The 16,276-nt window shown below is 43.4% G+C and overlaps 2 protein-coding genes across 6 annotated transcripts; both read left to right on the forward strand.

Annotated features, from left to right (window-relative positions):
* Positions 1–372: 372 nt before the first annotated feature.
* Positions 373–8,532, forward strand: LOC110493431 (transcriptional regulatory protein GAT1). 5 transcript variants are annotated; one of them, XM_036949283.1, is made up of 7 exons: positions 377–527; positions 679–850; positions 3,317–3,401; positions 3,480–4,882; positions 5,068–5,177; positions 5,710–5,803; positions 7,674–8,532. In XM_036949283.1, the coding sequence occupies exons 3-7, from the start codon at positions 3,327–3,329 to the stop codon at positions 7,807–7,809; spliced, it is 1,818 nt and encodes a 605-aa protein (XP_036805178.1). In that variant the 5' UTR covers positions 377–527; positions 679–850; positions 3,317–3,326; the 3' UTR covers positions 7,810–8,532. The 5 variants fall into 5 exon arrangements, with proteins under 5 accessions (XP_021423367.2, XP_036805178.1, XP_036805177.1 ...); XM_036949282.1 differs by having other exon boundaries at positions 378–527; positions 675–850; XM_021567693.2 differs by having other exon boundaries at positions 379–527; positions 675–850; positions 3,337–3,401.
* A 1,266-nt stretch (positions 8,533–9,798) lies between these two features.
* Positions 9,799–11,385, forward strand: LOC110493437 (forkhead box protein D1-like). The gene has a single exon (XM_021567704.2). It carries the CDS (start codon positions 9,936–9,938, stop codon positions 10,938–10,940), a length of 1,005 nt encoding a protein of 334 aa, XP_021423379.2. The 5' UTR covers positions 9,799–9,935; the 3' UTR covers positions 10,941–11,385.
* Positions 11,386–16,276: the final 4,891 nt, after the last annotated feature.

Raw genomic sequence — 16,276 nt, forward strand, 5'->3', positions numbered from 1 at the left:
CAATTAGCGAAAAATGGTCATAATTGAGCTGCCTTTCTAAACAGCCAATGTGTCACTGCTAAATACTGATACATTGTATTTGTTTTGTGTGGGAGATCATTTTAAATGGTTCAAGATAAAGCATCGCAAGTCAAACTCAACAGTAGACCTACAATTTATACCAAGAACCTCACTTCACGTGTTTTGTAATGGATGACTATTCGTACAAAACATTAGTAGCCTATTTACCTGTATGTAAAAACGTTTTATATACAGAAGAAACCGAGGCGCCACAAGGCCGACAATTCGGGAAAATCCAGAACGCAAATCACTCAACCCACACTTGTATGTGTTTATGCAGGCCAATCAACTTCAATCACAGACATCTGTGGCATCCTGTAGGCCCAACAACAAATGCATTGCGGCGACGTGACTATCAATTTCCTGAAGCTCGTGATCAAATTGGGGGAAATAACTTGTCATCTCTCTCAAGACAGATTCAGTGAGAAAACCAAGGGTGATTCTGCATGTTGGCCCTGATCGCCTTGGTAAGAGACAACCGTGATCACCAACGTGATCAGGGCATTACATAATCAAACGATTGAACTCGATAGTTTCAATAACTATTTAATCCGATCGATCACAGGGATCTCATAATTCGATTTTTAACATTTAAATACTTGATATTTTCTAAGGTAGGATGTGGAGATATTGTGTGGCAGAAAAGTTCGTATTCAAACGCACGGCCTCAGTGTGCCCTCAGACTGAGCAGTGAGCTCGAGCAAGATGTGTCATCCTTATTCAGGACGTTAATCAAATAGTAGAATGCAGATGATTACGTTTTGAGGAGAAATTCATACAATTTGACAAAGTAAGTGTGTATCAATGGGCTATATCGTGTTAGTTAGAATGTCATTGTAGGCTTACTCATTATTTGCTAAAGGTTTGTTGGGCCATTAATTCTAAGCTCTGCTCACGAAGCTAATTTGATTTGACAGCTAATTCAGACTGTTCTAGAAGTTAAGAGTAGTAGGGTACTAATAGGCTACTTTACAATCTTTTTGGATTGAATTATTATAGTATAATGAAATCAACTCATGTGTAATAATTTATTGTAATTTGTAAGTATTTTGTTTTTATTTAGGAAGTGTGTGTATACCGGTAAAAATATTTAAACACCTAGTCATTCAAGTGTTCTTTATTTTTTACTATTTTCTACATTGTAGAATAAAGTGAAGACATCAAAACTAGGAAATGACACATTGAATCATGTAGTAACCCAAAAAGTCCTAAACAAATCAAAATATTTTTGAAATTCTTCAAATAGCCACCCTTTGCCTTGATGACAGCTTTGCACTCTTGGCCTTCTCTCAACCGGCTTCATGAGGAATGCTTTTCCAACAGTCTTGAAGGAGTTCCCACATATGTTGAGCACTTGTTGGCTGCTTTTCCTTCACTCTGCAGTCCGACTCATCCCAAAACGTCTCAATTTGGTTGAGGTCGGGTGACGCAGAACTCCATCACTCTACTTCTTGGTTAAATAGCCCTTAAACACCCTGGAGGTGGGTGTCGTTGTCCTGTTGAAAAACAAACAATAGACCCCCTAAGTGCAAACCAGATGGGATGGTGTATCACTGCAGAATGCTGTGGTAGCCATGCTGGTTAAGTGTGCCGTGAATTCTGAATAAATCACAGACAGTGTCACCAGCATAGCACCTATTTCTCCATGCTTCACGTTGGGAACCACACAAGCGGAGATCATCCTGTTAACCTAGTCTATGTCTCAAAGACACGGCATTTGGAACCAAAAAACTAAAATTTGGAATCATCAGCCCTAAGGACAGATTTCCACCGGTCTAATGTCAATTGCTCGTGTTTCTTGGCCCAAGCAAGTCTTCTTATTATTGGTGGCCTTTAGTAGTGGTTTCTTTGCAGCAATTCAACCATGAAGGCCTGATTTTCACAGCCCCCTCTGAACAGTTGATGTTGAGACGTGTCTATTACTTGAACACTGTGAAGCATTTATTTGGGCTGCAATCTGAGGTGCAGTTAACTCTAATGAACTTGTCCTCTGCAGCAGAGGTAACTCTGGGTCTTCCTTTCCTGTGGCGGTCCTCATGAGAGACAGTTAACTCTAATGAACTTGTCCTCTGCAGCAGAGGTAACTCTGGGTCTTCCTTTCCTGTGGCGGTCCTCATGAGAGACAGTTAACTCTAATGAACTTGTCCTCTGCAGCAGAGGTAACTCTGGGTCTTCCTTTCCTGTGGCGGTCCTCATGAGAGACAGTTAACTCTAATGAACTTGTCCTCTGCAGCAGAGGTAACTCTGGGTCTTCCTTTCCTGTGGCGGTCCTCATGAGAGACAGTTAACTCTAATGAACTTGTCCTCTGCAGCAGAGGTAACTCTGGGTCTTCCTTTCCTGTGGCGGTCCTCATGAGAGACAGTTAACTCTAATGAACTTGTCCTCTGCAGCAGAGGTAACTCTGGGTCTTCCTTTCCTGTGGCGGTCCTCATGAGAGACAGTTAACTCTAATGAACTTGTCCTCTGCAGCAGAGGTAACTCTGGGTCTTCCTTTCCTGTGGAGGTCCTCATGAGAGACAGTTAACTCTAATGAACTTGTCCTCTGCAGCAGAGGTAACTCTGGGTCTTCCTTTCATGTGGCGGTCCTCATGAGAGACAGTTAACTCTAATGAACTTGTCCTCTGCAGCAGAGGTAACTCTGGGTCTTCCTTTCATGTGGCGGTCCTCATGAGAGCCAGTTTCATTATAATGCTTGATGGTTTTTGTGACTGCACTTGAAGAAACTTTCAAAGTTCTTGAACATTTCCATATTGGCCTTCATGTCTTCAAGTAATGATGGACTGTCGTTCCTCTTTGCTTATTTGAGCTGTTTTTCCATAAATGGACTTGTTTTTTTTCCAAATAGTGCAAGCTTCTGTATACCAACCCTACCTTGTCACAACACAACTGATTGGCTCAAAAGCATTAAGAACAAACTTTTTAAGGCACACCTCTTAATTGAAATGCATTCCAGGTGACTACATCGTGAAGCTGGTTGAGAGACTGCCAATAGTGTGCAAAGCTGTCATCAAGGCAAAGGGTGGCTATTTGAAGAATCTCAAATATAAAATATATTTTGATATGTTTAACCCTTTTTTGGTTACTACATGATTCCATATGTGTTATTTCATAGTTTTGATGTCTTCACTATTATTCTACGATGTAGAAAATATTAAAAATCAAGAAAAATTCTTGAATGAGTAGGTGTGTCCAAACTTTTGACTGGTACTGTATTCAGCTGATCCACTTTCCAATTGTTTTCTTTCCACAATATGGGCACATCAACATGAGCACAGGAGCCATTTACAGACCAGGCAGCCAAGGGACCATGGAAGATCCGGACACCCAGGAGGGCCTGCAGGTGTGTGTGCTGTGCTGTGCTTGAGGTGGGTCAATATTATCTCAGTGTGTGGTTGAGTCTTCTTTTATTTTTCTTCAGGTGACCCAGTCCACTATCCTCTACCTCATCCAAGAAGCCTCCAAGCTAGCAACTCCCACCCCTGACCACAACCGCTCCATAGACTCAAAGCCTAAGACTTTACCTGTATCAAATGAAAGGTCTAAAAAGAATCAAGTGTCTGATCATAGACCTTCTCCTCCTCAGCACAATTCCTCTCTCATGAGCCTTCATAACCAGCCAAAAGATGACTTAGAACAATGTAGGAGACATACAAACTCAGTCCTGCCCAGCCGTCATAGTAGCAGCAGTCCGTGGGAGTTGATGAGCCTGATCAACATGCAGTGTGAGAGACTCCTCCAATCAGATGACCAAGAGGGAACCTCATCTAGGGCTCAGTTGGTTCTTATTGACTCTGACAATCATCCTCCTGAAGGTGTGGGGTACAGTAAGAACACTGTCCCTGTCTGCCCCACTCTAGTCAGTACCAGAGGGGATTCTCCCCATCCGCATGTCGGGTCCAGGGGAGAGATGGGGGAGTTGGGTGGAGGTGGTTATTGCTCACCCACATGTCCAGGTACCAGTTCTCAGACCTCACCGGATGTCAATGGCAGCTACAAAACTAAACCTGGTGTGGGAGCTTCAGACTCTGACGTTGTAACGAACAAAGAAACAGGAGCCACATTTTGTCTTAACGGTGATGGATTGTCTGTGAGTGAAGAAAGCAGAAAGGTCCCCTGTGCCTTAGTCCAAGACGACAACACAGTGAAGGAGGTCCGTCCTGAGGCAAAAGATGGGCTGTCAGTTAAACATCCGTCTGTGTCATATATAAACCTGTTTGAGCAAACGCTTGTCCACAAAGTAGCTACAATTAAGGATGCAGCAAGTCTGTCGTCTCCCTCCGTAGACCCCATGACATGCTTACATCCAGGCCCAGAAGAGCTGAACCTTAACATGACCCTGGACTTCAACTCAAACATATGTTTTACCTTTGACCCCAAGGAAGACATGCTACCAGCCCTGAACTCCCCTTATAATACTATGTTGCTCATATTGAACAGTGAAGCAGGGTCTGTGATTGTGAACGCAAAATCAGCACAAGATGGCAGTTTTGCAGGCGTCAAAGCAGAGCTCAACGAAAGCTCCATGGAAGAGGACACAGACACAGTACAAGATACCAGTATTATTACAGACTCTCCGTTGGACCTCACCCAAAGGTGCAAGGACTTGGAGGACGACATGGACACTATCCCCGCAGCCCCCCAGTCTCCCTCTCTGTCTGACCCCATGTGGAGATCCACCAAGGCCCCCAGGAAGCAGCTCCGTCCCAGCCGGAGTGTGGATGTTGGAGACCCAGACTTCCAGGGAGTGACGTTCCAGATGCAGACGGAGCTGGACGACAGCAGGGAGCAGTGTCGCCTTCTCATCACCTCCAAGAAGTACAGGTATGGTTGATGTCAGAGTGCTTTGCTCTTTCTCCTCATAACTCAAAAACATATATTATATTATTTAGAGCTGCCGTAATAAACCGTATTATGAAATTAAATTTGTATGTCACAAATTTCCTTATGCGGTATATTGTTGTAAAATATCTCACAATGTTCTCTACAAACTTGTGTGTGTGTCCTAGTGAAGAGCTCTCTAGTGGTCCGACCAGGAGGTCACTGAGAGCAGGCAGGTCCCGTTCATCCCAGAGTTCCATGAGGACCAGCAGCTCTGAAGAGAGCGACCCCTCCTCCAGTGACTACCAATCTCTATCACTCTTCACCAGGAGGGGGCGCCACTACTGCACAAAACAATACCAGCACCGTAGAAATAGGCAGAACACTACACTCTTAGAAAAAAGGGTTCATGAGAGGTTAATTGCAGGGACTGGGTGTTTTGTGTAGAACGATCTCTACTCCAGTAATCCAGGAGGGGGTACCATTACGACACAAATCCAAACACTTTAACTAGAACCATAGACAGGTGGAATGCATTTGATGAGGGGGAGTTTTAATGGAGGTATTTTGGGAAACGGCTGTGTAAACATCCTAAGACTTTAATGAGTACCGACGTGTACAGTGTTGAGGGCAGGGTTGCGAGATCAGGTTGTGCTTTGGCACTCCCACTCACCGTGCACCTAGAAAGAAAACCGAATGAGAGAGAAGCCGCATACTGAGTCATGGAAACATGTCATTTCAGTATTCTACAACATATATTTAGGAGGATTAGGGCACAAGGCCTGTTTGTTTGTTTGTACTGATAGCCACTCCTTTCTCCTCCCCATCAGAGAATAAGATCTGTGCCTCTTGCTGCACCATGAAGACTCCTCTGTGGCGAGATGCTGAGGACGGTACCCCGCTGTGTAACGCCTGTGGAATAAGGTGAGTCGCGTTAAATACAGTGCATTATCAAGCACATCGTCATGGCCCAGAGTTTCTCCTCGTCAGGTCGCGTGGCCATGAACTCTGACCCTGTGGTTATAGTAAATGGTGACAGTGACATAGATGGTTTGATGACCACAATATTGCATAACCCTGTATGTGAGCAGAATTAGAACTTAAAGGACACGTAAGGCCATCAATCACTGTGACCTACAGTTGAAGTCGGATGTTTACTATAACTTAGGTTGGAGTCATTAAAACGTGTTTTTCAACCACCCCACAAATTTCTTGTTAACAAACTAAAGTTTTGGCAAGTCTGTTAGGACATCTACTTTGTGCATGACACAAGTAGTTTTTCCAACAATTGTTTACAGATTATTTCATTTATCATTCACTGTATCACAATTCCAGTTGGTCAGAAGTTTACATACACTAAATTGACTGCCTTTAAACAGATTGGAAAATTCCAGAAAATTATGTCATGTTTTTAGAATCTTCTGATAGGTTAATTGGCATAATTTGAGTCAATTGGAGGTGTACTTGTGGATGTATTTCAAAGGCCTACCTTCAAACTCGGTGCCTCTTTGCTTGACATCACGGGAAAATCAAAAGAAATCAGGTCTACACAAAAAGTGTAGACCTCCACAAATCTGGTTCACCCTTGGGAGCAATTTCCAAACGCCTGAAGGTACCACGTTCATCTGTACAAACAACAGTACGCAAATCTAAACATCATGGGACCACGCAGCCGTCATATTTCTCAGGAAGGAGACTCGTTCTGTCTCCTAGAAATGAATGTACTTTGGTGCGAAAAGTGAAAATCAATCCCAGAACAACAGCAAAGGACCCTGTGAAGATGCTGGAAGAAACAGGTACAAAAGTATCTATATCCACAGTAAAACAAGTCCTATATCGGCATAACCTGAAAGGATGCTCAGCAAGGAAGAAGCCACTGCTCCAAAACCACCATAAAAAAGTCAGACTACAGTTTGCAACTGCACATGGGGACAAAGATTGTACTTTTTGGAGAAATGTCCTCTGGTCTGATGAAACAAAAATGGAACTGTTTGGCCATAATGACCATCGTTATGTTTGGAGGAAAAAGGGGGAGGCTTGCAAGCCGAAGAACACCATCCCATCCGTGAAGCACGGAGTTGGCAGCATCATGTTGTGGGGGTGCTTTGCTGCAGGAGGGACTGGTGCACTTCACAAAATAGATAGCTCCATGAGGAAAGGAAATTATTTGGATATATAGAAGCAACATCTCAAGACATCAAGTCAGGAAGTTAAAGCTTGGTCGCAAATGGGTCTTCCAAATGGACATTGACCCCAAGCATACTTCCAAATTTGTGGCAAAATGGCTTAAGGACAACAAAGTCAAGGTATTGGAGTGGCTAGCTCAAAACCCTCACCTCAATCCTATAGAAAATGTGTGGGCGGAACTGAAAGTGTGTGCAAGCAAGGAGGCCTACAAACCTGACTCAGTTACACCAGCTCTGTCAGGATGAATGGGCCAAAATTCACCCAACTTATTGTGGGGAGCTTGTGGAAGGCTACCCGACACGTTTGACCCAAGTTAAACAATTTAAAGGCAATGCTACCAAATACTAATTGAGTGTATGTAAACTTCTGACCCACTGGGAATGTGATGAAAGAAATCAAATCTGAAATAAATCATTCTCTCTTCTATTATTCTGACATTTCACATTCTTAAAATAAACTGACCTAAGAAAGGGAATTTTTACTAGGATTAAATGCAAGGATTTGTGAAAAACTGAGTTTTTAATTTTTTTTGGCTAAGGTATAGGTAAACTTCTGACCTCTAATGTATATCCCCTGTTATTCTCCTCCATGTCTACTTACTCCTCAGGTATAAGAAGTACAAGGTACGCTGTCTGCAGTGTTGGCACATCCCTAGGAAGGAGGGCAACTCCAACTCGCGCTGCTTCAAATGTGGAAACTTATCACGGCTGGCTACGTCCCAACGCAAGCACTATGCCTTGTAGGGGAAGGGAACACACTTAGGCCTTGGCATGAGGTCCTAGACACTGATACCACACAGTCCCCTTCCAGGTACATGGTAATTGGCCACACCTCCTGACTTTGTGACTCTTGGAGTTATTTGATCATTTATTACATCACATACTGTCATAGTGTGTCACGGTGTTGGCTGAGCCATGGTGAGTCACAGTCTGATGGGTCTGGCTGCTTTTAGCACTGTAGCATGCGCTTGTCACTTTAGGAAGAAAGAGTTCAAATGAAGAACAGTCTCCTGCTTGGAGGCTGTGTCTGACAATAGACTGTCTGTCTGAAATGACCCTGACACAAGTAGTGCACTATACAGGGAATTGGGAGTCTCTGGCCAAAGGTAGTGCACTTTTGGCCAAAGACGGTGCCCTGCTTTACTGGGAATAGGTAGCCATTTTGGACTGTTTACTCCCCTTGTTTACTAGGCTTGACCTTGGTGCTATCCAGTTTGTATGTTACATTAAGTTCAATTAATTTGAGTGATATATTATCTGTTCTTGTTTAGTTTGTAATTGTTTTTTAAAATTTGTTTTTCTATTTGGTTGTTTCTGGACTGCCCTTAGCATTAACTGGCTGGATTAGAGATGAAGCAATTCCTTATCTTGACTGTTTCCTGTAAACAAATAAAAAATAAACGTTTGTGTTAGTGTGTACTACACTTTTGGGTTTGGTGTGCATAAAATTCATGTTAACATATCTTATTCGGTTTGTTTTCATTTCATCTCTCAACCCTCTGAATGTGTGTGCCTACGACTTGGTCTAGAATGAGGAATATGAATTGATGCGGAACCATATTCAAACTGATTTGTGAGAATTGCTCCAGGGATGTTTCTATGCTTAAATTAAATGCAATTAGTGGGACTTTAAAATGTATCAAAATAAGAAAGATGAAAGTTTAATATCAGACACTGCTGCAGCAGGATTGAATACATGACCTGGCCTGTGCAGTATTTTGTGCCTGTAGTGAAACGGCTCTTTTCTTTTGCCAATGTCTTTTTCAAATCAGAAAAGTGCCAAATCCATTCTGAAATAATAACTACACAGTATTAGCCATGTGCTTGGCCACCCACTTGCGTTATCTGCTGGAAATATTGGAATTCTCATGAAGTATTTAGTATAGACCAGTTTTAAATTAAAATATGTCTACTGCTAGCTTGTCTTTCACATAAGTGGCCTAACCTAATAACATTTAGTTAAATCATATATTATTCGTTATAGCTGGCCATGGAAAGAATGGCTAATACATGATGAATTGTAATTGATTGTACAATATCGAGCTAGCTAGTGTCTTTAACACCCTTACAATGTTTATGCATTACTGCAAAGAGACCACACGTAAAAGCGCAGCAGGTGTGCGTGTGCTCTGGCACCGAAATCATTTTGTCCTAGCTCTCTAGTTCAGTGCTTCTTCATTAATTTCTCCTTTCAGAAAACAATACATTTTTAACCATATTTGACTTAAGTGAAATAAAAGCCATCATAAAAGGATGCTCTGGATCGAGAACTGGGTAGGATAGGCATTTGTTGTGGGAGACCGATTATATTCAAATAAAAGGCTGTAGGTATTCAATAATGGTTTTACAAATGGGAAAACGGGATATATTCTTGAGTCCTGTTATCTGTTAAACGTGTCGAAGAAAACTGACAATAGTTCACCCATCAAATTATTACAATCAGGCTTCTGATTTGAGTACAAAGTGAATTTGTATCGAGTGTATGACAACAAGCCCCAAAGACTGTTCTAATGTGCCATTGTGTGTTGGACATAGTTGTCTAATGGCCTATGCTTTATTCCATACGTTAGTTCTCCCCAAGATCAAAAACACGTTTGTAGGCCTAATGATTGTTGTGACTGCTTGTGATGGATGTTTACGTTAGTAAGTCTTTGTCGTAATTATTTTCAGGACTGAAGAGGAAGAGCAGCAGGAGGAGGGGGGTGAAAAGTATTTTGGGGCAGCTGGGTTTTCTTTTTTTTGTTGTTAATGAAAAGCAAAAAGGCAGGAGGCAGGCCCGTCGCGTGTGTCGGCTCTGGCTGGTGTCCGACCCGAGGCTCATCATCTCGCCTGTTGGCGCATGCAGGTGGCACCGGACCCGCGAGAGGATTATGACCCTGGAAGGAGAGCTCGAACTCATGGAGAGGGCAGATGCCGACGTGGATGGAAAAGGGAACAAAGCTACACGGAACCAGGGGTATGTATCTTTAACCAAAGAAGACGGGGCCGATTTGGAGCAGCAAAGCGCTGCGTCCTTGTCTCCAAAACAGCCAGCGAAGGATACGGAGGATGAGGGTGACTTTACGCCGAACTGCACAGAGAGAATCGCTGCCTCGGTGAAACCTCCGTACTCCTACATCGCTCTTATCACCATGGCAATCCTCCAGAGCCCGAAGAAAAGACTGACTCTCTCGGAGATATGTGACTTCATCAGCCAGCGCTTCACGTATTACGGGGAGAAGTTCCCCGCGTGGCAGAACTCCATTCGTCACAACTTGTCCCTCAACGACTGCTTCGTCAAAATGCCCCGGGAGCCCGGTAACCCCGGGAAGGGGAACTACTGGACGTTAGACCCTATGTCGTCTCATATGTTCGAGAACGGGAGCTTCCTACGGCGGAGGAAACGTTTCAAACGGCAGAATTACCGATTTGGGATGATGGACACCCGGTGCCCGCTCGAGCGCAGCAGCGTGCTCCCTGGATTTTCCTTCTACGGGACAAACGGAATAGGGCCGTGTCATTTTCAGGTACCCGGTTTGGAATTGTACCATCACTTGGGCATCGAACATCATTCTGTTTCTAACCAAAGCATCCCACCAGTGAGCAGCATCTTGCCCGCGCTCTCCTCACTTTTATCAAGGAATTCGAACGTTGTCCAAAATACATTTCTTCCACATCCGTCTCTTAGCTTTGAGAATTTCGAAACGACGCGCCGCTCAGCCTCCACAGTGGCCCAAGCTTTGGTCCCCGGATCTTCATTTCTGTCCCCGGCCTCGCTCCATTCAATGGGCGCTCCGCATCTCTGGAGCTTTCATCCCGAGTACCACAAACTACGCTCTCTCCCCAACTCCAGCCGTATAGCAAATGAACTCTTGCAGCAACTTGGTGACAAATAGCTTAATCAATAGTGTTTTCTGTATTGACGAGGATTCATTAGGGAAAACCACCTTTCATAGATTTGTATTTATTCAATTAAACAAATGCTTCAAATGAAAAAAATATATGTTTTGAAGATGTGTCAATTGAGTCAACATTTTTAACAATGTTAGTGGCCAACCCAAAAAATATGTTTTGCAATATAAATGTTTGAGGCCTATATTTTGTGTAAATAAGCACTTTATAATTAAATGTTTTTATTTAATTTATAACGACATTTGGCAACATCATTAATTGTAATGTTGAAAACAACACTGATTTTTTTTTAAATCAAATTGAACATGTCAGATTTATTATACAACTTCTCTTGATTCACTAACGCAGAACCTCTCCGAATTAGCCTAATCTCCCAAATGTGCCAATCTTGCCAGTGGCAAATGTAATCTCTATACTTTGACAATGTTATATTTGCCTTATTTATCTTTAAGGCGAAGTGTGTTTTCCTACACGGTGGAATCAAAAACACACAACATATTTGGAGCGCAAACAATGTGGAGCCCTGAAACATAAAACCACAAGTTTTCAATAGCCTTTTATTTTGAAAGGTGCCTGGTCTTATTTTTGTTAAAGTTGACAATATTTTGTTTGATTGACTGGCGTTATAATTTTACAAATTATCATTTGAAAATGTTTCATTCAGTAGCTTAATTTCTGCTACATTTGGACATGCCTGCCTGGCAGAAAACATGAGCTTCACCTGCTTGGGTACGCGAGTGGAAACCGTTTAAATGTGACGACATCATTGAGTTTATTTTTATTTTACTCTTCGTGTCAACGTGTGATTGATTTCCAAAAAAAATGTAAATTTGTTTTAAATGTGTAATGTATATGCGAGATCTCACAGTGCACACACACATCTGCCCATTCTTCATCTCTCGCTCGAGTTTCTCTGTATGCGTGTGTGTGTGAATCGGTGCGTGTCCTGCACCCCTACATGTGTTAGAAGGCATTCCACAGTCAAAACGAACGCCTTGGTATTATAAAGGCCTACAGTTCCAAATCCGGCACGCTAAATAAGTTATGAAACATCTGCTTGTTCTGTGATGTTGCTACACGATTAATCAGACGCATCTAGAGAGATCCAGCCTACATTAAACATCACATTGTTATATTGAGTGTAATGTGCAGTTGTTTACTTCAATGTAGCATATATTTATCTGTGTCTATAGATTATGTGTGCTGTCTTGGACTTGGGCTATAGTGTTTACCATATGCCTGCTTCTCCGTTTCAGAAAGACCCATGTCAGCATTACTACACAGCTTTAACACACTCATATTACTCACTTTAGTTGAAACCATCAGTGGATACAGCATAGGGATACTATTAATACATACATTTGTGGATGGGAGTCATTATTGAGTTTTGGGGATGGATGGACATGTGTTTTGGAGCATTTGATCTCCTGCTATAAATCCTAGTGTTATTGGATTGCTGAGCGTCGGAACACAAAACCTCTCCACTTTCCACCGTTGGTCATCTCTTTGAGCAGTTTGTTTTTCCTGGCTTTTAATCAATTATACCTTTTTCTCCTTCCCCCGTTCCCTTGCCTCTGTTTAACTGTTCTCTCTGTGTGTGTGTGTGTGTGTGTGTGTGCGCGCGGCACCCGTGCGCCCCATTAAAACTCAACTCTGCACTGTGTTTTAAAGGCCCGTGTGCGAGCATGGCGGGCGATATGAAGGAGTGTGTATTTGGAAAAGGGGACCCCCCTCGTGGCAGCAGATGACAGTGACATATAGCAGGAGTGCCACCCAGAAGGCCTATGAGCTCACACTTCAGCCATGCATCCACAGAGAATGAGAGAGATGAAGGGAGGAAGGGATAGATGGAGAGAGAGAGAGAGAGAGAGAGAGAGAGAGAAAGTGTGTGCACGTGCACAAGTGTTTGTGTGGAGCTTCTGAGTTTCAGGAGAACAAGGATACAGATGATGGTGCCAGAAAGGAGTTTAGTAGAGGACAGGGACTCAAGTGAAGGAGAAAGAGATGTGTTTGAAAAGGGGAACATCTGAAGAGTAACAGAGAGAAAGAGAGTTTAACAATGGTGATGGTGGTGACAAAGAGTGGCTTTGATTTTACAGTCCGGTATTTACCCGGTTACTGAGAAATGACATCATAATTACCTATAATTACATTTGGATCTTTGTGTTTTACTGAAACAACCACTCCTATGTGCCGTTAAGTACCAGGTAGTTTAGAACTCTTTGAAGTAAGTGCAACAATTCCATTCTTACCACAGAAGTGTAAATAGGGACTGTCAAGTAAAATCCTTCCATCCTATTCTGAAGAAATAACTTTAACCGCAATGTTCTTACGCCAGGACCTGTATTCAAAAAGCATCTAAGAATAGAAGTGCTGATCTAGGATCAGGTCCCCCTTGTCCATATAATCTTATTCATTATGATATAAAAGGCGTGTTGCCACGGCAAAACTGATCCTACATCAGCACTCAGAGACATTTTATGAATATGGTCCTAGATTCTTTTCTATTACTTTTAGAGATGTGATGCACCGAATGTTTCCAATGATCTCATAGCTAGAAATAGGACCACAACAAAAGCAGGAAAAAATAAAAGTCCAAATAGCCCTATTTTCTCTGCTATGTTTAGCCTCGCTACGTGATGTCAGAGAAGACAGCCAGATGTCATGACTTCACCCTCACTCACCCCTTAACCGATCCAACACATATCAATCTGTGTGTGTGTGTGCGCACGCACGCGCACGTACACATCTGTACCACACATCAGTCACAAACCCCAGTTTCCAGGTCAACAAACAGCACCAGCCATTTACTTCTTAGAGGAAAGACAGATTGACAGAACTGTAGGAAAGAAAAATGTAGGAAAAAACCCCAGATACTACCCAGGTCTAGTGTGATTTGTAGGTGGAGGGGTATTTAGTTCGGATTAGCCTCTGATAGAAAAAACTGTTGACTTGGTGTTAGAAACACACACACAACTATGCTGCTCTCCTTGTGCCACCTTGGTGTACGAGGCAGGGTGGACTAGTGTGTATGTGTGTGTTGTGTGTCTGCTTCTCTGTCCTACTGCTCCTCACTTCCTTCTTCTCTCTTCTCTCCTTGTCTCCTGCTTATCTTTCTATCCAAACTCTCACCTTCTTGTCTTTGCTCAGCCCCCCTCTCTCTTTCTCTTTCTTTCATTCTTTCTTTCCTTCTTTCCTTCTTTCCTTCCTTCTTTCCTTCCTTCCTTCTCTCTCTCTCTCTCTCTCTCTCTCTCTCCCTCCTCTGCCAGTCTGCCCTCCTGTTGTAGTTCATATCTGTATTCTAGGTCTATGCCACCCAGCCGTCTGTGTAGTGAATGTGCTGTTCCTCCAGCCCAGTGCTAGGTAGCTCACTGTGTTGGTGGTCCCTGGTGTAAGCTGCATCCTCCTCCTCTCCTGTTCCTTTTTTTTTATATAGCAAACACAAAATGGTTCCTAATTCTCTGCTGCTGAAGGGTTGTTATTTGTGGCTTTTGGCTGGGGCAGCAGAGCCAGGCTTTTAATTAGAACAAGCTGCTGGATCTCCAGTTGTCTTTTCTTCCTTCGTGGCCTGAAGGACTCTCGCTCCAGATCTGGAATAGTACAGAACAATTCATTAGGTTCTCAGACACTTAGGGTGGTTGTGATCTGCCTGGGTGGAACCTGTTGATGTATGAGATTGAGTCCACACTTTATTTGGATCGTCCAGATAGTCCCTCTGTCGATGCTCTAGAGGTTGTCTTACTATCAACAAACTATCCGTTGATAAGCAACTGCTTGCTAAGGTTAGGTTTAGAATAAGGATTAGGGTTAAGTTTAGGGTTAGGATAAGGGTTAAGGTTAGAGCTAGGCTTAGGGTTAGTAGATAGATAGTCTACAGACTATCAGTTACATTTCAACTATCCAAATAAACTGTTACAGAGATTGAAGCAGGCTAGTGGTGGTCTCCTGTGCCTAGGGTTATGGGTTAGAACGAGGGAGGGAAGGAGGGAGAGAGGGGGGGGGGTGAAAATCTAAATAAAGAGTTTCTCACAGTATGTTCCGGAGCGTTTGGGGGCTGGACAGACAGCGCTGTTCTGTGTGTCGTCCTACAGCCCATAAATTCATAAATATACCCCTGCCATCCCTACCTCTCTCTTTCTCCTCTCCCTGCTCTGTGTCCAGCTCTGCCTCCAGTGCTCATAAAACCAGGGCTGACAGGTGCTGGAGACCCAAAGCAGGACTGAGGGGGAGAGAGAGAAGGAAAAGGAGTGCTTTTACAGTGTTTTAATTGTAGACGCTACAGTGGAGGGTGCGTTCAGACAGGGCAACACAGTGCTACAGATCTAGGATCAGCTTCACTCCCCAAGTCCTAACCTGACCTAAGACTAGACTGACCTAAGACTAGCATTTACAGCACAGGGCAACACAATGCTACAGATCTAGGATCAGCTTCACTCCCCAAGTCCTAACCTGACCTAAGACTAGACTGACCTAAGACTAGCATTTACAGCACAGGGCAACACAATGCTACAGATCTAGGATCAGCTTCACTCCCCAAGTCCTAACCTGATCTAAGACTAGACTGACCTAAGACTAGCATTTACAGCACAGGGCATCTTAGACCTATTCCCTGAAGCCAACACGCCTCCATACCTGAACCACATTTCCTCAACCCCGAGAGGGGGAGAGGTAGGGGGAGAAAGGGCGAGTCAGCCAGACCAGTGGGGGAGGGAACGACAGTGTCAATGGTAGCTTTGTTATTTTAAAGGAGGACTCGTTACTCCCACCCTCTCCTCCTTCCCCCCTTCCCCAGCCTTGTGGGTCCAGCCAGTTACACAGATGGGAGCGGGGGGATTGCTAGGATGTTTTCCGGGGTCGTTTTGACGATCCCACATACCGCACTGCCAGACCACCCTGGTGGAATTATTATTTGGTCATGTAAATGTGCATGAAGAGATTCTCTCTCTCTCTCCTTTCCAATGTTCATATTATATTCCCTGATAGTTCGCCTGGTTTCACAGCTGTCACACCACTCATTTAGCTACAGTAGGCCTAGCATCATTAGCTACAGTAGGCCTAGCATCATTAGCTACAGTAGGCCTAGCATCATTAGCTACAGTAGGCCTAGCATCATTAGCTACAGTAGGCCTAACATCATTAGCTACAGTAGGCCTAGCATCATTAGCTACAGTAGGCCTAGCATCATTAGCTACAGTAGGCCTAGCATCATTAGCTACAGTAGGCCTAGCATCTTTAGCGACAGTAGGCCTAACATCATTAGCTACAGTAGGCCTAATTAGTGGCATCATTTTTGGAATACAGAATGCATTGCTGGTATTTG

The sequence above is a fragment of the Oncorhynchus mykiss genome, chromosome 17, assembly GCF_013265735.2.
Source record: "Oncorhynchus mykiss isolate Arlee chromosome 17, USDA_OmykA_1.1, whole genome shotgun sequence".
Classification (NCBI taxonomy): Eukaryota; Metazoa; Chordata; class Actinopteri; order Salmoniformes; family Salmonidae; genus Oncorhynchus; species Oncorhynchus mykiss.

Bases quoted from the DNA above. Each gene is read 5' to 3' on its own strand.
- LOC110493431 (XM_036949283.1), top strand. From the start codon at position 3,327: ATGAGCACAGGAGCCATTTACAGACCAGGCAGCCAAGGGACCATGGAA. The intron at 4,883-5,067 runs GTATGGTTGATG...TGTGTGTCCTAG, and splicing joins ATCACCTCCAAGAAGTACAG to TGAAGAGCTCTCTAGTGGTC. The intron at 5,804-7,673 runs GTGAGTCGCGTT...CTTACTCCTCAG, and splicing joins TGTAACGCCTGTGGAATAAG to GTATAAGAAGTACAAGGTAC.
- LOC110493437 (XM_021567704.2), top strand. From the start codon at position 9,936: ATGACCCTGGAAGGAGAGCTCGAACTCATGGAGAGGGCAGATGCCGAC.